The 24,471-nt window shown below is 43.7% G+C and overlaps 1 protein-coding gene across 1 annotated transcript in view; it reads right to left on the bottom strand.

Annotated features, from left to right (window-relative positions):
* Positions 1–555: 555 nt before the first annotated feature.
* The window catches only part of ATP4A (ATPase H+/K+ transporting subunit alpha), a 42,896-nt gene continuing 18,980 nt past the window's right edge, over positions 556–24,471 (bottom strand). The window contains exons 10-23 of the mRNA XM_077456415.1: positions 23,830–23,939; positions 22,944–23,078; positions 19,835–20,027; positions 18,798–18,973; positions 18,372–18,508; positions 16,385–16,535; positions 16,075–16,243; positions 12,428–12,582; positions 8,438–8,561; positions 4,867–5,012; positions 4,372–4,505; positions 2,669–2,770; positions 1,707–1,798; positions 556–1,041 (exon numbers count right to left, since the gene is read on the bottom strand). Coding sequence (XP_077312541.1) covers positions 1,013–1,041; positions 1,707–1,798; positions 2,669–2,770; positions 4,372–4,505; positions 4,867–5,012; positions 8,438–8,561; positions 12,428–12,582; positions 16,075–16,243; positions 16,385–16,535; positions 18,372–18,508; positions 18,798–18,973; positions 19,835–20,027; positions 22,944–23,078; positions 23,830–23,939 — 1,853 coding nt within the window. The 3' untranslated portion in view covers positions 556–1,012. The remainder of the gene's footprint in view (positions 1,042–1,706; positions 1,799–2,668; positions 2,771–4,371; positions 4,506–4,866; positions 5,013–8,437; positions 8,562–12,427; positions 12,583–16,074; positions 16,244–16,384; positions 16,536–18,371; positions 18,509–18,797; positions 18,974–19,834; positions 20,028–22,943; positions 23,079–23,829; positions 23,940–24,471) is intronic.

The raw sequence follows: 24,471 nt of genomic DNA, 5'->3' as shown, positions 1-24,471 counted from the left end.
GAAGTTCATTCCTTTGATCTGTAGCTGAATAAGTAGAAAGATACAAAAAAAAAAGAAACAATGTTTCTTTTTATCTTCCTGTTTCAACCTGAGCACTGTTGTTAAATATTACCTGGCTGTTTTTTTTTCTTTTCTTTTTTTTTTTTTTTGACAGCTCCAATTGCCAGGACTTTGCTTACACTTCAGCTGTCAACAGGGGAACCCCACTGACAGCTGAATAAATCATTGGCTGTTAAGGACACGGCAGCCTCTCTCCTTAACAACCAGTAAGTGCCAGCTTTTTTTTTTTTTTTTTTACATTTTTTTTACATTTCAACTGTCAGTGGGGGGAATCCCGCTGACAGCTGCAAGAACCGAGCCGGAAATGATCAGTTTAAGGTATTGGAGCATTTCCACGGGTATCGGCACCAATACCGGAGTTGGTGCAACCCTAAAAAAATAAAAGCATTAAAAAAAGAAAGTTACACAAAAGTAATTAAAATCCCCCCCTCCCCCACCACCCACAAAAAAAAAAAGCACTGACAGTAGTTGAAAAATTCAAAGAAACAGACCAGATTTTTCGTGTAATAATTTATTTGAATACCTTGTAACATTCATTATACAGCACATTAATGTCACTTAAAATATAACTTCTCTCCCCCCCCACCATCCTTTTCCTATAAGGAGGGGGGCAATAGGCGGGGTCAGCAGAATAGAGGAGGGGTTACCATGTACAATGGGTGACTGATTGCACCCCACTCGGGATGGTTGCCAGTGCTGGACACCTCTTATTGGACGGATCAGGACTGCAGCTCAGGCAGAAAAGCACACCAGGCCGTGCCGCTCCTGAAATCATCTTCCCAGATCTCTCACTATATATATACAGGAGATTTTTACTGATTTTTTTTTTTTCGTTCTATATAGTCAGATATAAAAATCAACGGTGAAAATCCAGAACAGGCTCCATGCGAGACAGGCCCGGCTTTCCTGTGCCTTTACCTGCAGAGGGTGTAGGATGCGGCCCGGAAAACGTCTAATAGTACAGCTCCTTGTCCCACCAACCTGGGGAGAAAAAAAAAAAACAGAACGTCAAAATTACGTTTTTTTGTGTCTGAGTAATCTGGGAATCTAAAATATTCTTGGGCGAGAACCCCCTTCCCTCAGCCAAGGGCATTGAAAATGGGTCGTGGATAGGTCTTCCAGCTTGAAAACGACCCAAAACACACGGCCAAGGCAACAAAGGAGTGGCTCAAGAAGAAGCGCATTAACCGCTTCCCGACCGCCGCATGCGATGTACGTTGGCAGAATGGCACGGTTGTGCAAAAGGGCGTACCAGTACGTCCGTTCGCAATCCTGGGGCGCGCACATGCTGCGAGAGTGTGCCCGCGGGTCCCACTAACTCGATGTCTGCCGGTGGCCCGTGATCAGGTAAACAAGGGATCTACTGCTTCCTGTCACCGGGAGCAGTGATCTCTGTCATGTCTTAGGTAGCCCATCCCCCACACAGTTAGAACATGCTAAGGGAACATGTTTAACCCCTTGATCGTCCCCTAGTGTTAACCCCTCCCTGCCAGTGACATTTACACAGTAATCAGTGGCTATTTTTTTGCTCTGATCGCTGTATAAAAGTCACTGGTCCCAAAATAGTCCTAACCCTTCCACATGCTACCCAAAGCTTAAAAATGATTGGCTGTAGTCCTGCCTAAAGTTCAGTCTGCTGTACTCACTTCCGGGATGTCTGCGGACTCCAAGTTTACGGATTTCATCATAGACAAAAATCAAGATTCCAAATGGAAGAGGAACAAACCACCACTGCCACCTAAAAGACATACAAAAATCAGATTACAGAATTTATTCTCCCTCTATATCTCTATATGACATGTAGCTCTATGCAAGAAGCTAGTTTTAGCTGTGCTCATAGAATAGAAATGAGTCAACGCAGGAATTCTTTTATTAATATATATATATATATATATATATATATATATATATTTTTTTTTTTTTTATTCATTTGCAAATATATATATATATATATATATATATATATATATATAGAAATTAATAAGAAAAATTAATAACTAATATATATATATATATATATATATATATATATATATATATATATATATTTATTCATTTTTTTATTAATTTGTAAATATATATATATATTAGTTTTTTTTATTAATTTGCGTGTGTGTATATATATATATATATATATATATATATATATATATTTTTTTTTTTTTTTTTTACAGGTACTTATATAGTGCTTTACATATATATTATACATTCACATCAGTCTCTGCCCTCAAGGAGCTTACAATCTAAGGTTCTCTAACTCACATTCATACATGCACATAATAGGGACAATTTAGATCGGAGCCATCCAAATAATCTCCCAACATGTCTATGGAGTGTGGGAGGAAGTCCAGGCAGGTAGATGTACAAAACCAGGAGCTCTTGGCGGTGCGATTTTTGCAGCGAATGTAGCGTGTTTCATCGCTCAACAATCGCAGGAAAATCGCACACCGCGTTTGGGGTGCCGTTAAGAAATAATGGCATCACAAACGCTTCCCACGTGTAGACGCAAATTCTGGAAATGATGGCATAAACGCTCAGGTGTGAACGGCGCCTTAATAAATCGACCCCTCTGTGTCTATATTTTGACCCAAACAACCCATTCTCTTACCGGATGGGCATAAAGTTGAAAATGTTGGGCATTCCCGGGCAGTAGCAGAGGAAGTTACCCAGGATCAGCTGGAAGACGATGGCGATCACCAAAACTTTGTTCCTAGGAGAGAATATGGAGGAATGATTATCTGTAACCCTGAGCAACATACAGAGCACCCAGAAAGTATTCACAGCGCTTCACTTTTTCCACATTTTGTTATGTTACAGCCTTATTCCAAAATTGATTAAATTCATTATTTTCCTCAAAATTCTACAAGCAATCCGCCATAATGACAACATGAAAGAAATTTGTTTGAAATCTAAGCAGATTTATTAAAAATTAAAAAAATTTAAAAATCCCATGTACAGAAGTATCACAGGCTCCTCCTATGTACAGAAGAATCACAGGCTCCTCCCAAGTACATAAGTATCACAGACTCCACCTATGTACATAAGTATCACAGGCTCCTCCCATGTACATAAGTATCACAGGATCCTCCCATGTACATAAGTATCACAGACTCCACCCATGTACATAAGTATCACAGGCTCCTCCCATGTACATAAGTATCACAGACTCCACCCATGTACATAAGTATCACAGGCTCCTCCCATGTACATAAGTATCACAGGCTCCTCCCATGTACATAAGTATCACAGGCTCCGCCCATGTACATAAGTATCACAGACTCCGCCCATGTACATAAGCATCACAGGCTCCTCCCATGTACATAAGTATCACAGACTCCGCCCATGTACATAAGTATCACAGGCTCCGCCCATGTACATAAGTATCACAGACTCCGCCCATGTACATAAGTATCACAGACTCCGCCCATGTACACAAGTATCACAGACTCCTCCCATGTACAAAAGTATCACAGACTCCTCCCATGTACATAAGTATCACAGACTCCTCCCATGTACACAAGTATCACAGACTCCTCCCATGTACAAAAGTATCACAGACTCCTCCCATGTACATAAGTATCACAGACTCCTCCCATGTACACAAGTATCACAGACTCCTCCCATGTACAGAAGCACAGGCTCACAATAGATCACCCACCAGCAACAATAGATCTCCCCAGCATCAATAGACTGCTACGCAAAAATAGAAGCTCCCCAGCAACAAAAGATCCCCCAGCAGCCAGCAACACTAGGCCCCTCCCTCAACAGTAGATCCCTTTCAGCAACAATTGACCTCCCAGAAACATAAGTCCCCCAATAGATCCCCCACCAGCAACAGTAGACTGCCCCATCAACAATAGACTGCCATACAAAATAGATCTCTTCCAGGAACAATAGACTGTCCAGCGCACCCCTTTGCCTTTACATTCAGTGCTGGAGGTGCCAAAACTGCACCCCCCCACCCCCCCCCCTGCATTCCCACTGAAAGAAAGCCCCGCCTGTGACCCCGTTGGGGAGATCTTATCTCACTTCCTGTTTCTGTGACAACAGGACAAGGAATGAAAGGAAGGAAGATGCAGTCTTTGATAATAACCTCACTGGGTTTCCAACCCCAATTTAGTGAAAAATAAATGTGATTGCAGCCATGTGGTCCCTCTGGAGAGATTTTCTATCACTGTGACAGGAAGTGAAGGGAAATCTCCCCGGTGGGGACACCTGGCAGAGGTTTTTATCGCTTCCCCAATCCACCCTGAATAGGATAAAAGAGCTTTGGCTGCATGTGGGGTTAGTACAGAGGACGGCGACTTCTACCTGAAAAATCCTTGCTGGATGACGGACAGACGTCGGGTTTTCCTGATGAGCACATCAGCGATCTGACACACTTCAATACTGATGAAGAAGACGGTGTAGCAGTTGTACTGTTGGTAGAGTCGCTGGCCAAAGGTCTGAAAGGTAAAAAGGGATAAGAGGGATGTTTTATATACCAAAGAGTCTTTATTCCTGTCCATCCAGTCCTGATGAATTAATTTGTGTATATATATATATATATATATAATTTATTAATTTGTAACTATATATATATATATTTACAAATGAATAAAAAATAATAATAATAATAAAAATATATATATATATATATATATATATATATATAGTTTGTTTGTGTTATTATTTTCTTATTAATTTGTGTATATATATATATATATATATATATAGATATAGATATAGATATATATACACATATAATATATAGTAATAGTATATAAAACATTTTTTTTTTTTTTTTTTTAATGCATTTCACCTTACCCATTGTTGCCCGTAGCTGTCTTCTAAGTCCTGTAGGTGCTCATCCTCCCATTGGCCACGCAGACCCAGGCAGTATGCCGGGAACCAACCTTCCTGAGCCATGACGGTGAAATAGTCCACAAATCCTGCAAAGGACTGAATGACGCCTGCCGGGAGAGGAAACGGTAAGGGAGAGAAAATGTTTTTATGGTTGTTTACCTGTCATATATCTATTATTTAGTTATTATGCTTTTTTTTTAAACCCCTTCAATACCGGACACTTTCACCCCCTTCCTGCCCAGGCCAATTTTCAGCGCTGTCGCACTTTGAATGATAATTGCGCAGTCATGCAACACTGCACCCAAACTGACATTTTATCTTTTTTTTTTTTTAAAGACAAATAGAGATTTCTTTTGGTGGTATTTGATCACCACTGTTTTTTTTTTTTTTTTCATTTTTTTTTTAATTGTTTTTTGCAAAATAAACAAAAAAGACCAAAAATTTGGAAGAAAAAAAAATGCGTTTTTCTTTGTTTCCATTATAAAATTTAGCAGATAAATAATCTTTCTTCAAAAATGTGGGTCAAAGTGTATTCTGCTACATTTCTTATGTGAACATAACCCAAATCAGTGTATATTATTTAGTCTGCAGGAAGGTTATAGAGTCCACAGACTATGGTATTTGAAAATTGATCAATCCTGATGTATTGACGGCTCATCTCGTTTCTTGAGGCCTGAAAATGCCAGGACAGTACAAATTAAATGACCCCTTTTTTGGAAAGTAGATAGTCCAAGATATTTAGTGTGTATATATATATATATATATATATATATATATATATATATATATACATATACATATAGATATACATATAGATATAGATATACATATAGATATATGATATAAGATATAAGTGGCTATTTGTCACAATTTTTTCTGAAAACGAAGAGGTTTAAAAAAAAAAAACGTTTTTTTTTTTTTTACAATTTTTAAATTTTTTTTACATACTGTCTGTCACCAGTGCTGTACAGTGTCTCATTTAACTGATGCGACTGGCGATCAGGGACACTGAATGATGACAAAATTATACAACATTTAAAAAATGTTTCTAAATTATTTTGTAATTTGTTTAATTTTTTTTTATTATTATTTTTAATTTTTTTCAATTTATTTTTACATACAGTGACCATAACAGTAAAGTGTTACCATAGTAAAACAACGTTTAACCACTTCGCGCCCAGGCCAATTCTGACATTTCTCTCCTACATGTAAAATTCCTAATTTTTTTGCTAGAAAATTACATAGAACCCCCAAACATTATATATGTTTTTTTTTAGCAAAGACCCTAGAGAATACAATGGCGGTCGTTGCAACTTTTTATCTCGCACGGTATTTGCCCAGCAATTTTTCAAACATGTTTTTTTCAGAAAAAAAAACTGTTTCATGCATAAAAAAAAAACAAAAAACGTAAAGTTAGCCCAATTTTTTTGCATAATGTGAAAGAGGAGGATACGCCGAGTAAATAGATACCCAACATGTCACGCTTCAAAATTGCACGCACTCGTGGAATGGCGCCAAACTTTGGTATTTAAAAATCCCCATAGGCGACGCTTTAATTTTTTTTACTGGTTACATGTTTTGGGGTACAGAGGAGGTCTAGAGCTAGAATTATTGCTCTCGCTCTTACGTTCGCGGCAATACCTCACATGTGTGGTTTAAACACCGTTTTCATATGTGGGCGGGACTTACGTATGCGTTCGCTTCTGTGTGCGAGCTCACGGGGACAGGGGAGCTTTACATTTTTTTTTTTATTATTGTTAATTTTATTTTAATTTTTTTAGTTTGACACTTAAAAAAATAAATAAATTGATGACTTTTATTCCTATTACAAGGAATGTAAACATCCCTTGTAATAGGAATATGGCACGATCGGACATATTTACAGTGAGATATGGGGGGTCAATAAGACCCCATATCTCACCTCTAGGCTGGGAAAAAAAAAAAAAAAAAAAAAACGATCCTGGCTTCCCTGCCAAATCGGCGCCGTTAATTTGAATGCAGAGGCCGGGCGTGACGTCATAACATCGCACCCGGCCTCCGAACGATCATAGAGACTCCGGGGACGATCTGGTCCGCCGGAAATCTCTATGGTAACTGGCGGGGGCCGGCGGATCTTGTCACCGACTCACCGATGTAAGCAGTGAGTCGGTAGAAGCACCGGAGGGCGGCGGGAGGGGGGGGCGTCCCCTCCCGCCACCCGTAAGAACGATCAAGCGGCGGAACAGCCGCTATGATCGTTCTTATGGTGCAGGGGATCGCCGGCTGAAAACGCCGATATCTGATTGATGTCTGTGGCCTCAGGCATCATTCAGATATAACCCCCGAAAGCCCATGATGTCAATAGACGTAGTGTGGGCGCCATGTGGTTAAAAAATGTTTCTAAATTATTTTGTAATTTGTTTAATTTTTTTTTTATTATTATTTTTAATTTTTTTTCAATTTATTTTTACATACAGTGACCATAACAGTAAAGTGTTACCATAGTAAAACAACATTTAAAAAATGTTTCTGAATTATTTTGTAATTTGTTAAATTTTTTTTTGTATTATTTTTAATTTTTTTCAATTTATTTTTACATACAGTGACCATAACAGTAAAGTGTTACCATAGTAAAACAACATTTAAAAAATGTTTCTAAATTATTTTGTTACATTTTTTTTATTACTTTTAATTTTTTACAATTTATTTTTACATACAGTGACCGCAGCAGTAAAGTGTTACCATAGTAAAACAACGTTTAAAAAAATGTTTCTAAATTATTTTGTATTTTTTTTAATTTACCATAGTAACACTTTATTACTCTAGGGAGGTGATCGGGATTTTTTATTTACACACTATGATTGCTTATAACTGAATTTGACAGTTATAAGCAACCATTTTTTTCTGAATTAAGACTATTCATTTAGAAATTTTAGAGCTTTTCTACTGTGATTAGCTGTGATTGGCCACAGCTAATCACATAGTAAAGATGGGCTGTGATTGGCCCTGTCTGTATACCATGTGATCACTGTGACCAATCACAGAGCTCATCACAATGAATGGCATGAATGAATCAAAGCCTTTCATCGTGTACAATTGCCATGTGATCTGCTGTGGTTGATCTGGTTGGTACTCACAGCGGGCCGGTACAGTGATCTGTCCTTGGCTTTGTCCGGTGGACACAGCGGGTGGTAGATCGTGGCCCGTGGGGCCTGATCTTGGGAGGATGTCATATGACGTCCTCTCAGGACAATCGGGCTCCCGCCCAGCCGCCATATTACAATAGGCTGGGCAGAAGGGGTTAAGGGGTTGTCCTGTCCAGGTGATGCTGTTTAATACAGAACAGGAAGAGAAGATAAATCTCCTCTATGGGGACACATTTAAACTCTCACATAGGTTCTAACCCAAGTTTTCATTCCTCTACCATCCAATCACCAGGACTAGTTTGGTGGCATCTTATGGCCATTCATAGATCGGCCGCACTCTTGGAGCCTCCATAAACCTTGGACCCTCCCGCTGTCTCTCTAGCCCCCCCCCCCCCCCACAAACTCACCGATCTGGAAATAGGAGTAGGCGGCCAGAGCCTCATTCACCAGACGGTCCTGGCGCGGGTTCCTTGGTTTGAGATGCATGATGTCACTCTCCGCTTTCTCATAGGCCAGAGACACCGAGGGGAACTAGAGGGAGAGGAGAGCATTTCCTTTGGTTGATTGATTCATGGAATTTTTAAGCCTTAAAACCAGAAAACATTCAGCAAGCAATTGAATTTCCCACAATGCATTGCCAGAGGCTTCGCATGTGGGGCCACGAGGGATTTTCATTGGCGTTGATTGCACGTCGTTTCTTTCTAACCGACGGGCAACCCAACCAGTTTGTGTTATCCAGCCACTCGTGAAAAAGATTGCAGTTGAGGGATGAGCAACATTCAGAGATTTTGCTCCTCTGAAATCTTGGTAAAAATCTGGATATTTCAGCAAAATTTTGGATAAATGCATTGGAGTCAATGAGGAAGGCGCAAAATGAAGGTGGCTTTTGGTAACTTTAAGGCCTCATTTGCACTTGCCTCAAAATATGGCATTGGAAACGCTTTTCTAAAGCACTCTGAATGCCAATGAAAGCCCCTGTCACTAAATAAAATTCCCCTACCGATTCCTGCTACTGAGTAGGGGAATCAGCAGAGCTGATGGTTGCTATTGAGCAGGGGAATCAGCAGAGCTGGGGGTTACTACCGAACAAGGGAATCAGCAGAGATGGGGGTTACTACTGAGCAGGGGAATCAGCAGAGATGGGGGTTACTATTGAGCAGGGGAATCAGCAGAGATGGGGGTTACTACTGAACAGGGGAATCAGCAGAGATGGGGGGTTACTACTGAGCAGGGGAATCAGCAGAGAAGGGGGGGGGTAATACTGAGCAGGGGAATCAGCAGAGATGGGGGTTACTACTGAGCAGGGGAATCAGCAGAGAAGGGGGTTACTACTGAGCAGGGGAATCAGCAGAGATGGGGTTACTACTGAGCAGGGGAATCAGCAGAGATGGGGGTTACTACTGAGCAGGGCATCAGCAGAGCTAGGGGTTACTACTGAGTGGGGAAGAAACAGAGCTGGGGGTTGCTACTGAGTGGGAAATCAGCAGAGCTGGGGGTTACTATTGAGCAGGGGAATTAGCAGAGCTGGGGGTTACTACTGAACAAGGAAATCAGCAGAGATGGGGGTTGCTACTGAGCTGGGGAATCAGCAGAGCTGGGGATTACTACTGAACAAGGGAATCAGCAGAGATGGGGGTTACTACTGCGCAGGGGAATCAGCAGAGATGGGGGTTACTACTGAGCAGTGGAATCAGCAGAGAAGGGGGTTACTACTGAGCAGGGGAATCAGCAGAGATGGGGTTACTACTGAGCAGGGCATCAGCAGAGCTAGGGGTTACTACTGAGTGGGGAAGAAACAGAGCTGGGGGTTGCTACTGAGTGGGAAATCAGCAGAGCTGGGGGTTACTATTGAGCAGGGGAATTAGCAGAGCTGGGGGTTACTACTGAACAAGGAAATCAGCAGAGATGGGGGTTGCTACTGAGCTGGGGAATCAGCAGAGCTGGGGATTACTACTGAACAAGGGAATCAGCAGAGATGGGGGTTACTACTGCGCAGGGGAATCAGCAGAGATGGGGGTTACTACTGAGCAGGGGGATCAGCAGAGATGGGGGTTACTACTGAGCAGGGGAATCAGCAGAGATGGGGTTACTACTGAGCAGGGCATCAGCAGAGCTAGGGGTTACTACTGAGTGGGGAAGAAACAGAGCTGGGGGTTGCTACTGAGTGGGAAATCAGCAGAGCTGGGGGTTACTATTGAGCAGGGGAATTAGCAGAGCTGGGGGTTACTACTGAACAAGGAAATCAGCAGAGATGGGGGTTGCTACTGAGCTGGGGAATCAGCAGAGCTGGGGATTACTACTGAACAAGGGAATCAGCAGAGATGGGGGTTACTACTGCGCAGGGGAATCAGCAGAGATGGGGGTTACTACTGAGCAGGGGGATCAGCAGAGATGGGGGTTACTACTGAGCAGGGGGATCAGCAGAGCTGGCATTACTACTGAGCAGGTAATCAGCAGAGCTGGAGGTTACTACTTAGCGGGGAATCAGCAGAGCTGGGGGTTACTACTGAACAAGGGAATCAGCAAAGATGGGGGTTACTACTGAGCAGGGGAATCAGCAGAGCTGGAGATTACTACTGAACAAGGGAATCAGCAGAGATGGGGGTTACTACTGCGCAGCGGAATCAGCAGAGATGGGGGTTACTACTGAGCAGGGGGATCAGCAGAGCTGGCGTTACTACTGAGCAGGTAATCAGCAAAGCTGGAGGTTACTATTGAGCAGGGGAATCAGCAGATCTGGGGATTACTACTGAACAAGGGAATCAGCAGAGATGGGGGTTACTACTGAGCAGGGGAATCAGCAGAGATGGGGGTTACTACTGAGCAGGGGGATCAGCAGAGCTGGGGGTTACTACTGAGCAGGTAAACAGCAAAGCTGGGGGTACTACTAAGTGGGGCATCAGCAGAGCTGGGGGTACTACTGAGCAGGGAACCTGCTGAAAAAGGGTACTAATAACCTGGGGATCTGTTGAACAGGGGTACCAATGAGCTGGGGATCTGCTGAGTGGGGGTGCTACTGAGCTGGGGTTCTACTGGGCCTCTGGAAAACAATTAAAAAATCAACACACACAGGGCATTTGCCAAGCTTTAATAAAGCTTCAAAAAAGCATCACAGAAGCATCAATAACACATCAAAAAGCCTGTTGAAGTGGTAGTAGGCACTTTAATGTGCGTTAAAGTCGAAGCAAGAATAAATGAACCCTAAATCTTCAGTTGACTCCTAAGGGATGAGGATGATCCTTTTATTAACTCTTCTGTGCCTGTTCTTGTGCCAAAAAATGCCCCCTCAATAGGCCTCATGCCCACTGGTGCTTTTTGGTCCATATGGCATAAAAAAAAATAGGCGCATTTCGACACCTGGAAGGCACAGGAACATACAACCCGCTGCCAGCAACCCGTTCCCATCAACTGCTGATTTTTGCCGAGTTCTCCCAATAAGGAGTTTAAACAACTGATCAGAGGGAAATGATTTTGTACGTTTTAATCTCTGATGAAGGGGAACAATGTGTGGTCTCCTAAAATGCGTAAAGGCTGCATTTGGGATAAAATCTCATATGGTCTCCAACACAACACCTTGGTGTGGAGCTTTGATTTCCAGACTGTTGTATCTTTTATAGTCCACGGTTGCTGCCTTTCAGTCCCTTGGTACATGAGAGCAGCCCATCTATCACCTAAATGCCCCATCGGGGACACCATCAAAACGTTTCTGCCCAATAGTACTGAAGTATATCTAGTTAAAGTGGTTGTAAACCCTTACAACCAACTTTGACCTACAGGTAAGCCTAGATTAAGGCTTACCTGTAGGTCCAAGAAATATCTCCTAAACCTACACGGTTTAGGAGATATTTTCCGAAAGACAGGCACCGCTAGACAGAGGCGCGCAGGCGCACTGAGCGCGCCTCCTTCAACGGCAATATTCCGCGCGTGGCGGCTCCCGTGCGCATGCGTGGGAGTGACGTCATCGCGGCTTCGCCGAATGACAGCAGCGGAGCAGCGAGACCCACCGAGAAGATGGATGCGCTGGACTACAGGGGACAGCGGTGACTTTGCTGGCTCCTGTATCAGGTAAATGACACATAATGGACTACTATGCGATGCGATGCGATGCGATGCATAGTAGTCCATTATGCTTTACCTTTGCAGGGAATTAAAGAGGAAATAACCCATCAATCTACCACTCCAAGGTTGTGAGGTGCGATGCTCAGATTGCTGGAATCACTTTAGGTACATCGAGCGTGGCACAGACAACCTGAGAATATTCCAGGCATGTAATCCTCGCCATGCTGATGAAGCCCTTCTGCTGGATCCCTCTCTTAGTCTCGGTCTTAGAGATTACAGACATATGGCAGAGGATTAGTGGGGATGTGATGCAGTGTATGGTACCAGACAATACTCACGATATCAGTACAAAGCTCAATGAAGAGGATGGTGATGCAGCCCAGAGGTAGAGGGACACTGGCTGTGATGTAGATGAGATAGGGGGCCAGTTCCGGGATGTTCTTGGTCAGAGTGTAGGCAATGGACTTCTTCAGATTGTCAAAGATCAGACGTCCTGGAGGAACCAGAGAGGTTGTTTGTTCAATTAAAAAAAAAATATTTCCTGCATTTTACTTAATGCTGTGCAGAATGTACAAAAGACTGACACTTGGGGGGGTCCAGAACAATGACACATTGGTGCTTGGGGGGGGGCAGAGTTACAGTATACTGACACATAGAGGTCTTGGAAGATTGACACATGGGGTCTCAGAATAATGGAGGACTGACGTGTGTAGGTATCAAAGTAATGGAGGACTGATACATGGAGGTCTCAGAATAATGGAGGGTTGACACATGGGGGTCTCAGAATATTGGAGGACTGACACATGGGGGTCTCAGAATATTGGAGGACTGACACATGGGGGTCTCAGGATATTGGAGGACTGACACATGGGGGTCTCAGAATATTGGAGGACTGACACATGGGGGTTACAGTGTAACAGAGGACTGATACATGGAAGTCTCAAGAGTAATGAAGAACTGACATGTGGGGTTTCAGAGTAATGGAGGACTCAAACATGGAGGTGTCAAAGAAAAAGCGGACTGAAACATAGAGATCTCAGAATAATGGAGGACTGACATGTGGAGGTCTCAGAGTAATGCAGGACTGATACATGGAGGTCTCAGAATAATGGAGGTCTGACACATTGGGATCTCAGAATAATGGAGGACTGATACGTTGAGGTCTAAGCCCGGTCTAAGTCGGACATTCGGACCACAAAATCCTTCTGATTTTTTTCGATGGATTTTGTCCTAAACTGGTGTTGCACACACACAGTCGGAACAAAGTTGTCGGTAAATCCGATCATTCTGAACGTGATGATGTTCGTTCGTTACGACGGGACTACGTTTAGACCCCTTTCACACCACACCGCCGATAGCGTGGGCGGTAAAACGCCGCTATTTTTAGCAGCGTTTTACCGCTGGATTTGCGGCGGATTTGCGGCGCATTTCGGCCGCTAGCGGGGCGCTTTTACCCCCGCTAGCGGCCGCGAAAGGGTTAAAACCGCCGGCAATACGCCGCAATAGCGGCGTTTTGCCGGCGGTGATACAGCGCTGCCCCCTTGATTTCAATGGGGAGCAGCAGTGGAGGAGCGGCAAACACACCGCTCCTTCACCGCTCCAAAGAAGCTGCTGGCAGGACTTTTTTCTGACGTCCTGCCAGCGCACCGCTGTAGTGTGAAAGCCCTCGGGGCTTTCACACTACAGACAATGGTGCAGCTTCTTTAGGGCTATTTATCTATTTCTAACGCTATAGCGCCTGCAAAATGCCCTGGTGTGAAAGGGGTTTTATAGCTTTGGTCTCGTAATTTGATCTGAGCATGCGTGGTACTTTGTCCGATCGGAATTCTCTACAAACGATCCAAAAAAGTCTGATCTGATTTTTTTTGTCAGAAAATTTGAGATCCTGCTCTCAAATTTTTTCTGTCTGAACTTCCGACAGAAACAGTCAGATAGAGCCCACACACGATCGGATTTTCCGACTATATAATCCGATCGGACCTTTCCCGTCGGAATTTCCAACCGTGTGTACAGGGCATTAGAGTAATGGAGGACGGACATGTTGAGGTCTCAGAGTAATGGAGGACTGATGCATGGAGATCTTAGAATAATAGAGGACTGAAATGTGAAGGCATCAGAGTAATGCAGGACTGAAATGTGGAGATCGTGGAGTAATAGAGGAATGATGCGCTGAGGTTCTCAATAACGAAGGACTGAGATGTTGGGGTCTCAGAGTAATGGAGGACTGACATGTGGGGGTCTCAGAGTAATAGAGGACTGATATGTGGAGGTCTCAGAGTAATTGAGGACTAACATATGGGGGTCTCTGAGTAATAGAGGACTAATATGTGGAGGGCTCAGACTAATTGAGGACTAACATATGGGGGTCTCGGAGTAATAGAGGACTGATATGTGGAGGGCTCAGAGTAATAGAGGACTGATATGTGGAGGTCTCAGAGTAATTGAGGACTGATTTGTAGAGATCTTAGCATAATAGAGAACTGATATGTTGAGATCTCAGAATAATGAAGGATATAGAGGTCTCCGAGTAACGGATGACTGAAATGTGGAGGTCTCAGAATAATGGAGGTGTCATGATCACTTAGTGCCCCTGTTCTTCGGCTGTTGCTTTTCCTCCCTGTCTGTGTTCACCTGTTAGATGATTGATCTGGTCAGTCACCTGATATAAGCAAACTGAACACTCTATCCCTTGCTTATGATAGAGATAGACTTACCTGCATTGTTCTAGATCAAGCCTCCCATTAGTCTGCCTTGCTTGCTGTTGGATCTCCTGTGTATGACCCGGATTGGACTGGATTATCCCCTGAACTCAGCTTGCCTTTACCTGAACTGTCTTTGAACCACGCTATCTGTAAAACTGCAAGTACCTGTTTGCTTTGCTCAGTTTGCATCCGCCTTGGCGTGGTGGCCAGACACTATAGCATTGTGTATAAGTCCTGGGGACAACCAAGTACTGGTAGACCTGCTTGTCTTAAGGGAAAGGGGGCTGCTGTAGGGGAAGCGCACAGTAGTCAGCTATAGTGTCTGACCACCTGCGTTGGGGTAGATGTGACATTTGTGACAGGAGGAATGACACATAGGGCTCTCAGAGTAATAGAGGACTGAGATGTGGAGGTCTCAGATTAATAGAGAACTGATCCTTGAGATTACCTTATCACACACTTCGGGGTCCTAGTAAATGTGACAACTGAAACTTAGATTGCTAGGATAAGGACATGTTGCCACAAAGGGGTCTCAAAGTACTGACTAGCTGACACTTGGAGGTCCTAGAACAATGACTCGCTGACACTTGGAGGTCCTAGAACAATGACCTGCTGACACTTGGAGGTCCTAGAACAATGACTCGCTGACACTTGGAGGTCCTAGAACAATGACCTGCTGACACTTGGAGGTCCTAGAACAATGACTCACTGACACTTGGAGGTCCTAGAACAATGACTTGCTGACAGTTGGAGGTCCTAGAACAATGACTCGCTGACACTTGGAGGTCCTAGAACAATGACTCGCTGACACTTGGAGGTCCTAGAACAATGACTCGCTGACACTTGGAGGTCCTAGAACAATGACTCGCTGACACTTGGAGGTCCTAGAACAATGACTCGCTGACACTTGGAGGTCCTAGAACAATGACTCGCTGACACTTGGAGGTCCTAGAACAATGACTCGCTGACACTTGGAGGTCCTAGAACAATGACTTCCTGACAGTTGGAGGTCCTAGAACAATGACTCGCTGACAGTTGGAGGTCCTACAATGACTCGCTGACAGCAAGGTCACACAGACAGTTAGGGGTCCCAGATCAATCTTATGATGAAACTTGAAGTACCAGAGCTATGCCACATTGGCATTTAGGGGGCTCCCAATGGCGCATGGACACCTGGGGGCTCAGAAAACTATGACTCAGTATACAATGAAGGTCCTGTGCCACTGCTGTGGGAACAAACTGTATGTACTTTATATACAGGATACATTGTATCCTCCTCTCACCTTGTTCTACTCCTGTGACGATGGAGGCGAAGTTATCGTCCAATAAGATCATGTCAGCTGCGTTCTTTGCTGCGTCCGATCCAGCAATTCCCATAGCAACACCGATGTCCGCCTTCTTCAGGGCGGGGGAGTCATTGACACCATCCCCTGTCACGGCCACAATGGCTCCCTGGAATAGAAGACAATTTTAGTTTTGGAGAATGAAGGTCGGCCAATCGGTGGAGTGTAAGTCTCAACCTTCCCGCCATTCAGTAACATTTAACAATACAGAGAGAAAACAATGTACAGATTGTGGGCTGTGGTGACTTACCAGCTTCTGACAACTTTCCACAATGATGAGTTTCTGCTGGGGGGAGGTCCGAGCGAAGACCATCTCGGGGTGCAGCTTAAGAGCCTCCACCAGCTCCTCGCTGGACATGTCCTTCAGCTGTCCGCCATTGATGACACAGGCCCGAGCGTCACTGTGGAGACAAGGATCATGCTGATTTTTTTTTTTTTTTTTCACATTCTATTAGTATTCTTGATCTTAAAGGGTCACTCCACCCAAAAGTGATATTATAATTATAGGTTGAGTCTAGTGGATTGAGTCAGCCCCCAGCTTCTTAGATGTCTTCAGTAGCCCAACAGCGAGATCTCCCTGCTGATTTTCCCATCTCTGCTCCAGCACAGCTGGGAGTCATGGTTGTCCCCACCCTTTGTGTGTTCCAGATCCTCCTATTACTTTCAGCGTGATAAAATATAAATAAAACATCTAGTAGGGATGGTGGGAACCTCTCATGATGGACACAGCGGGTGTACAGACCCAGGAACTCAGTACAGGGATGGTGAGAACCCCTCATAATGGATACAACAGGTGTACAGACCTGGGAACTGAGCACAGGGATGGTGGGAGCCCCTCATAATGGGCACAGCAAGTGTACAGACCTGGGAACTCAGCACAGGGATGGTGGGAGCCCCTCATAATGGGCACAGCAAGTGTACAGACCCAGGAACTCTGCACAGGGTTGGTGAGAACCCCTCATAATGGATACAACAGGTGTACAGACCTGGGAACTGAGCACAGGGATGGTGGGAACCCCTCATAATGGGCACAGCAGGTGTACAGACCCAGGAACTCTGCACAGGGTTGGTGAGAACCCCTCATAATGGATACAACAGGTGTACAGACCTGGGAACTGAGCACAGGGATGGTGGGAACCCCTCATAATGGGCACAGCAGGTGTACAGACCCAGGAACTCTGCACAGGGATGGTGAGAACCCCTCATAATGGATACAACAGGTGTACAGACCTGGGAACTGAGCACAGGGATGGTGGGAACCCCTCATAATGGGCAGAGCAGGTGTACAGACCCAGGAACTCAGCACAGGGATGGTGGGAACCCCTCATAATGGGCAGAGCAGGTGTACAGACCCAGGAACTCAGCACAGGGATGGTGGGAACCCCTCATAATGGGCACATCGGGTGTACAGACCTGGGAACTCAGCACAGGGATGGTGGGAACCCCTCATAATGGGCAGAGCAGGTGTACAGACCCAGGAACTCAGCACAGGGATGGTGGGAACCCCTCATAATGGGCACATCGGGTGTACAGACCTGGGAACTCAGCACAGGGATGGTGGGAACCCCTCATAATGGGCACATCGGGTGTACAGACCTGGGAACTCAGCACAGGGATGGTGGGAACCCCTCATAATGGGCACAGCAGGTGTACAGACCCAGGAAATCTGCACAGGGTTGGTGAGAACCCCTCATAATGGATACAGCAAGTGTACAGACCCAGGAACTCTGCACAGGGATGGTGAGAACCCCTCATAATGGATACAACAGGTGTACAGACCTGGGAACTGAGCACAGGGATGGTGGGAACCCCTCATAATGGGCAGAGCAGGTGTACAGACCCAGGAACTCAGCACAGGGATGGTGGGAACCCCTCATAATGGGCACAACAGGTGTACAGACCTGGGAACTCAGCACAGGGATGGTGGGAACCCCTCATAATGGGCAGAGCAGGTGTACAGACCCAGAAACTCAGCACAGGGATGGTGGGAACCCCTCATAATGGGCACAGTGCAGAGGTCACGTCTATGGAGTTCCCAATATATAATATATCACTTTTGGGTGGACTGATCCATTAGCTTGTTTCGGTTCACTAACCTGTGAAGAAAGGATGAAAGTTCTGGAGATGACACCATTAAAAATGAGCCGATAATGGAACCTCCCATATTTCTGTCATTACCGGTTCACTTTATTAATGAAGTCGTGTTGCCAAGAATACGAAAGGCTTGCTGCCCTTACCGTTTGTTGACCTGCTCCACGGGAATGCGCAAGCGGGCAGCAATGTCCTCCACCGTCTCGCTGCCCTCGGAAATGATGCCCACACTGGCGGCGATGGCCTTGGCTGTGATTGGATGATCTCCAGTGACCATGATGACCTAAGTTTCAAATGTATTATTATTATTTGTTATTATTATTTATAAAGTCTATACCTTGCAATTACAAAACAAAATAGCAAAAGTCATAAAGGAATAAAAAAAAAAAAACTACATAATTAAAATACAGCAAGCGGCTACATGTCAGATTTCAATTTCCATTGCAGCCAATCAGATTTTGCATTTGTTTTCTAGAACAGGTTAGATGATGAAAACGGATTTCTAATTGGCTGCTGTGGAAAGCATAGCTATTTTTCATAAATTAGTCCCATTTTTTTCTTTCCCTCCTTACTCGGATTCCGGCAGTTCGGCATTTCATGACGGCATCGGGTACGGTGGCCCTGGGGGGGTCAATCATGGAGATGAGTCCGGCGAAGCAGAGACCGCTGGTGGGGAAGTTCATTTCTTCGGTGTCAAAGCTGTATCCGCGAGGGAACTCCTTCTCATTCAGGTAGAGGTGGCAGAATCCTAGAATAAAAATAAAGTAAAAAAATTATAAGTGAAACTTACATTTTTCAAGAAGAAGAAAAAAGAAGAAGAAAATCCCCTTCATGTTATCTCTACAAGATGTAATTGCAGATTCTTACCTGCTTCCATTCTGCAGGTACTGAGAGAGGTCATGGTGAGGCACTGAGCTATGTGGGAGGGTCTGCCCACTATTGTCACATGTAGACATGTGCAGAACCAAAAAATTTTTGTTTTGTTTTGTTTTGTTATTTAAATAATTTTGTTTAGTTAAATTCCTTTATATTCGTTATATTCTAAAATCCTCCCCACCTCTTCCGAAAATTTGAATTTAGAAAACGAATATAAAGGAATTTAACTAAACAAAATTATTTAAATAACAAAACGAAACAAAAAACAAACATTTTTGGGTTCTGCACATGTCTACAATAGTGGGCAGACCCTCCCACATAGCTTAGTGCCTCACTATGACCATGATTAGTGTATAATGAATATTTTTTTACTTTTTTTGTAATAATAAATAATTAAATTTTTTTTTTTTTGGTTTATATTGCCTGTAAAATCCCGATTTTTGAGGTATTCAATTAACACGTATGTTCAGGGATGATGGCAATTACATGCCGCTCCACATGAGTCGAATTTATCAATAATTTTCTATTTGGATAATTTGTTTTGTTATATTTTGTTTTGGATCAGTTGAAATTCATTACTATTGTCATTCAGAAATTTGGATACACCCGTATCTCTGAATAACAAAAATTTTGCCCGAATTTAGATTTTTAACGAAACGCGTTGCACCCGTCTATTCCTCCCTGTTTTTTTAGGATGATTGACCATCATGTTGGCTTCTCATTCTTTCCTTACCCAGCACTCTCTCTCCCAGTCCTCCGAGGTCCATGTAAGCAGTCTGGAAAGCTTCTTGCCATTGTTCATCCAGAGGGAGTTCCTGTCCTTTGATCATGATGGTGGAACACCTTTCCAAGATACGTTCTGGAGCTCCCTTCATGACGAGAAGATAACGCAGGTCCAGAGGGTCTTGGAGCTCATGGATGGACAACTGGAGAGGAAAACATTTCAGTTTAGTTATCAACGAAAAATTCTCTTTTTACTTTTTGCTCTAATGGCTCGTGTCTATGGTTCTGGACATATCAGAACTTCATACAAGTCATCTGGAGCCCAAAAGCAGCTTGAAGCAGCTTTATGGTGTTTAGGAGGAGGTCAGTAGACATGTGCAAAAGGAAAAAATTTGTTTAGTTTAGTTTCGTTTTAATTCGTTAATTCATTAGTTTCCTTTAGTTATATTCGTTAACTTCCTTAAATTCGTTTTCGGATTTCGTTTAGTTTTCTACCGAATTCGAAAAATCGGCCACATTCGAAAATATTTCAACCAAATTCGAAAATATTTCTACCGGATTCGAAATGATTTCAACATGATTCGACATTATTTCAACCACATTCGAAAATATTTTGTGACCCGACTTTAGGGGCATGTATCTCGGGGTCACTTAGTGCTAAAAACTCCAAATTTGGATATGTTATAGTGCTAGTACTATTGTGTTTGCATACCAAATTTGGGGTTTCTAGCTATAAGTGACCCCGAGATATGGGGCCCCAAAATCGGGTTGCAAAATGTCATTCTCTGCTCTAATAACTAATAACATTTTGCGACCCGATTTTGGGGCCACATATCTCGGGGACACTTATAGCTAGAAACCCCAAATCTGGTATGCAAACACAATAATACTAGCACTACAACATATCCAAATTGAAGTGTCTAGCACCAAGTGACCCCGAGATACATGGCCCTAAAGATGGGTCACAAAATATTTTCGAATGTGGTTGAAATAATGTCGAATCATGTTGAAATCATTTCGAATGCAGTTGAAATAATTTCGAATGCGGTTGAAATAATTTCGACTCATGTTGAATTCATTCAAATTTATTCGTTATATTTCTTTCGTATTCGTTGTAATTTGTTATTTTTTTATTCGGAAAATTCGGAAAATTCGGATCCGGATTTTGCATCCGAATGTCCGAAAGATGCAAAATTCGGCCGAATTTCGATTCGTTACGAAATGAATTGCACAAGCCTAGAGGTCAGTAGTAGATTAGAAGGACAGAAGAACCTGAGAAAGAACTCTAAATCTCAAACAGACCTTGAATGTCAGCGTTTGTCCATCTGTACCCAAGTATTTTTACCTTGGCCAAGTAAAGATGGAAATTCTTTGGCCAATGCTTATTCTGTTTCTATAATCTTCTACAGAACATCCACTGACTGAAGAACTCTACAAAATTAACAGTCTACAACTAAAAAAAAATCAGATATGAGTTGGCATCAAAAATTAATTGGAGATATTAATGAAAATGTTTGGTGTTTAGGAGGCATTAGGGACTTTATTTAATGCCTACCCTCTCAGCTTCTCCCAAGACCTCCCGCTCTCTTGTCTCCTCCTCCCATGCTCGTATCCAGGACTTCTCGAAGAGCCTCTCCCATCCTCTGGAACTCTCTACCTCATCTCCTACTCTGGCTGCCTGTAGGGGATCCCTGAAAACTCATCTCTTCAGGGAAGCCTATCCCACCTCCACCTGAGCATTTTAATTCTTCCATCAGCATATCCTTCACAACTATTATTCTTTGTACCGCTTGCCTCCCCCTAATAGTTTGTAAGCTTTCACTTAATGAGGTGAAATGTAAAAATCCTTGGAGTGTTTTTATTAATTTTATTTTTAAAGATTGTTTGCAATAGTCTTGTGTGTATGTTAGACACAATTTGATGCTAGCTGACTCTTAAAAGCCTTCATTGCTGCATAGGGATCTTAGACCACATGTGGTGTTTGACCCATGGGCAGAATTCGGCCTGCCAGACCATTTCATGTGGCCCTCACACCTCTCCTGCATCTGCACCCTCCTCATCTCTGCGCCCACCTTGTCTCAGTGGTAGGCAGCAGAGAGGAGGACAGAACTCCTCCGCCAGATCCTGCGCTTCTCCATGCAGCTGTGGAGAAGCTTGTCTCTGCCATTCCTTTGTCTCGGCAGTCAGCAGCAGAAAGGAGGACAGAACTCCTCCTACAGATTCTGCATCTCTCTCTGTGTAGTCGCAGCACACCCTCATCTCCACTTTCCCTGGTCTTAGCATTCAGCAGACTCCGGCATCTGACTCCAGCCATTCTCTGGTCCTCCTCCAGACCCTGCAAGACCACATGTGTCAAACACAAGGCCTGTGGGCAGAACCCAGCCCACCAGATCATTTCATGTGGCCCTCGCACCTCTCCTGCATCTGCGGCACCCTCCTCATCTTTGCGCCCACCTTGTCTCAGTGGTCAGCAGCAGAGAGGAGGACAGAACTCATCCGCCACATCCTGCGCTTCTCCATGCAGCTGTGGAGAGGCTTGTCTCTGCCATTTCTTTGTCTCGGCAGTCAGCAGCAGAAAGGAGGACAGAACTCCTCCTACAGATTCTGCATCTCTCTCTGTGTAGTCGCAGCACACCCTCATCTCCACTTTCCCTGGTCTCAGCATTCAGCAGATTCCGGCATCTGACTCCAGCCATTCTCTGGTCCTCCTCCAGACCCTGCAATTTCTGCTTCCAAGAAACACCCCCAACTTTTTCCCAGCAGCAGCACATGTGATATGAGGGAGGGTGGGGGACTCTTATCTTCTGATGGTGGGGAGCGGTGCTCTGGACATCAAGTCTTACAGATACAACTGGCCCTCTGAGGGCAACCATAATGCTGATACGAAATTGAGTTTGACACCCCTGACTTAGACTTTGTTTCATTTCTATAAGTTATGTAGGATCTTCTGTACTTGAAGGATATTATTTGTTTCAATGCCTTTAGGTAAACTTTTTAGGTTTCCCATACCCAAGGATTGGACAGTTGAATGCACTGAGATCATTCCCACAAACTACAGACTAATCCACTTCATGGGGAGAAGGATAGCCAGAAGGATAGCCAGCATATGGTCCACTCACCTGAAACTTGTTGGTTGAGTTGAAGGGTAACTCTGACACTTTCTTGAAGCGATCTCTGTATTCCATGACATTGCCAACAGTCAGCTCGGAGAATTTCAGCAGAGCGGTCTCTGAGGCATCACCAATCACAATACGCTGAAGAGTGCAAAGGGGTTGGTCAGTCCGAGTTTTCATATATCAACAACATAACATGCCAGGTAGGGGTTCGAGTAATAGACTGGCTTCAGCACCAACTATCTCACCTTCAAATTTCAAAGATATTAGTCTGACATTTGTTTCCATGTGAAAGAGTTTTAAAATAAAGCATCAAAAGCCAACAGAAACTTAGGAAAATGCCATTTTCTTTCATAAAGTCCACCACTTCGGAATAAGCAGGAAATTGAATGTCAAGTCAACTTTTGGCCTGTGTACCCATAACTCAAAACACCACTAATTAATAATGAGTTCTGAATGAACTGACAACCTATGTATCTGTTTGGTTCACAACTACTGTCTACTGTACGTTTGGGTTTCTCAACCATGGAACCCTAGGGTTCCTCCAAAGGTTGCTAGGGGTTCTTTGAGCAATGATCAATTTATGCCTTTTTGATAGGTTCCCACTGAACCCATTGTTCTTTTTAGAGGTCTTTCCAATGACCACAAATGTAAGAAGCATTCTTCCCACTGACCATCACACTAATATATCATGAGTTGTAGATATAGTAATTTTTAGTAGTGGTTCCCTGATTCCAAGAAGTTATTTCAATGGTTTCTCTGTGTTGAAAACATTGGCAAAGGTTGGGCTATGTCGTCGATATATCCAGAATAAACTCTGGTATATTGGTCCAAGTAGGCGAATATTAAGGTTGGAAGGATATTTCATACCTTAGAGCTCATTGATACTCACCTTGGGTATAGGTACTCCATCTTGTCCACCCTTAAAAGAGGCACGATTACAAAGAGTGACCACCTTACTCAGAGCTCTCCATGTATCCGATGTTTGGTCAAAGCTTTGTCCTGAAATGTAGAACATAAAATAAAATGATCTCTAGGAAGCATTGTGGTGACCACAAATGTTTGTAACCTATGATTTGACTAATAGCCAAAACCATGTGCAATCTGAGCTTGAATCAGAATGTTGATGGTTAAGACTCCTCATATCTAAGCCCTTGTACACACGGTCGGAGATTCCGACAACCAAATCCGTCGGATTTTGTCCGTCGGATCTTGTCCGAAACTGTTGCATACACACGGTCGGACTAAGCTGTCGAAAAATCCAATCATTCAGAACGTGATGACGTAATTTCGTTACGATGGGACTACGTTCAGGCTAATAGCCAATAGCTTTGATGTAGGAATTTGATCTAAGCATGCGTGGCACTTGGTCCGATCAAAATTCTCTACACATGATCGGAGTATGTCCAATCGAACCAGTTGGTCGGGAATTATTTCCAACAAGTTGGAAAATTGGGTCCGACGGATATTCCCGACGGAATCAGTCCGATGCATACCACACACAGTCAGATTATCCGACGACACGGTCCGATAG

This window comes from Lithobates pipiens, unplaced genomic scaffold (genome assembly GCF_037356315.1).
Source record: "Lithobates pipiens isolate NorthernLeopardFrog02 unplaced genomic scaffold, aLitPip1_a1.2 Scaffold_27, whole genome shotgun sequence".
Taxonomy (NCBI): Eukaryota; Metazoa; Chordata; class Amphibia; order Anura; family Ranidae; genus Lithobates; species Lithobates pipiens.
The sequence above is the reverse complement of the archived record's forward strand: the minus strand, read 5'-3'. Positions and strand labels throughout refer to the sequence as shown.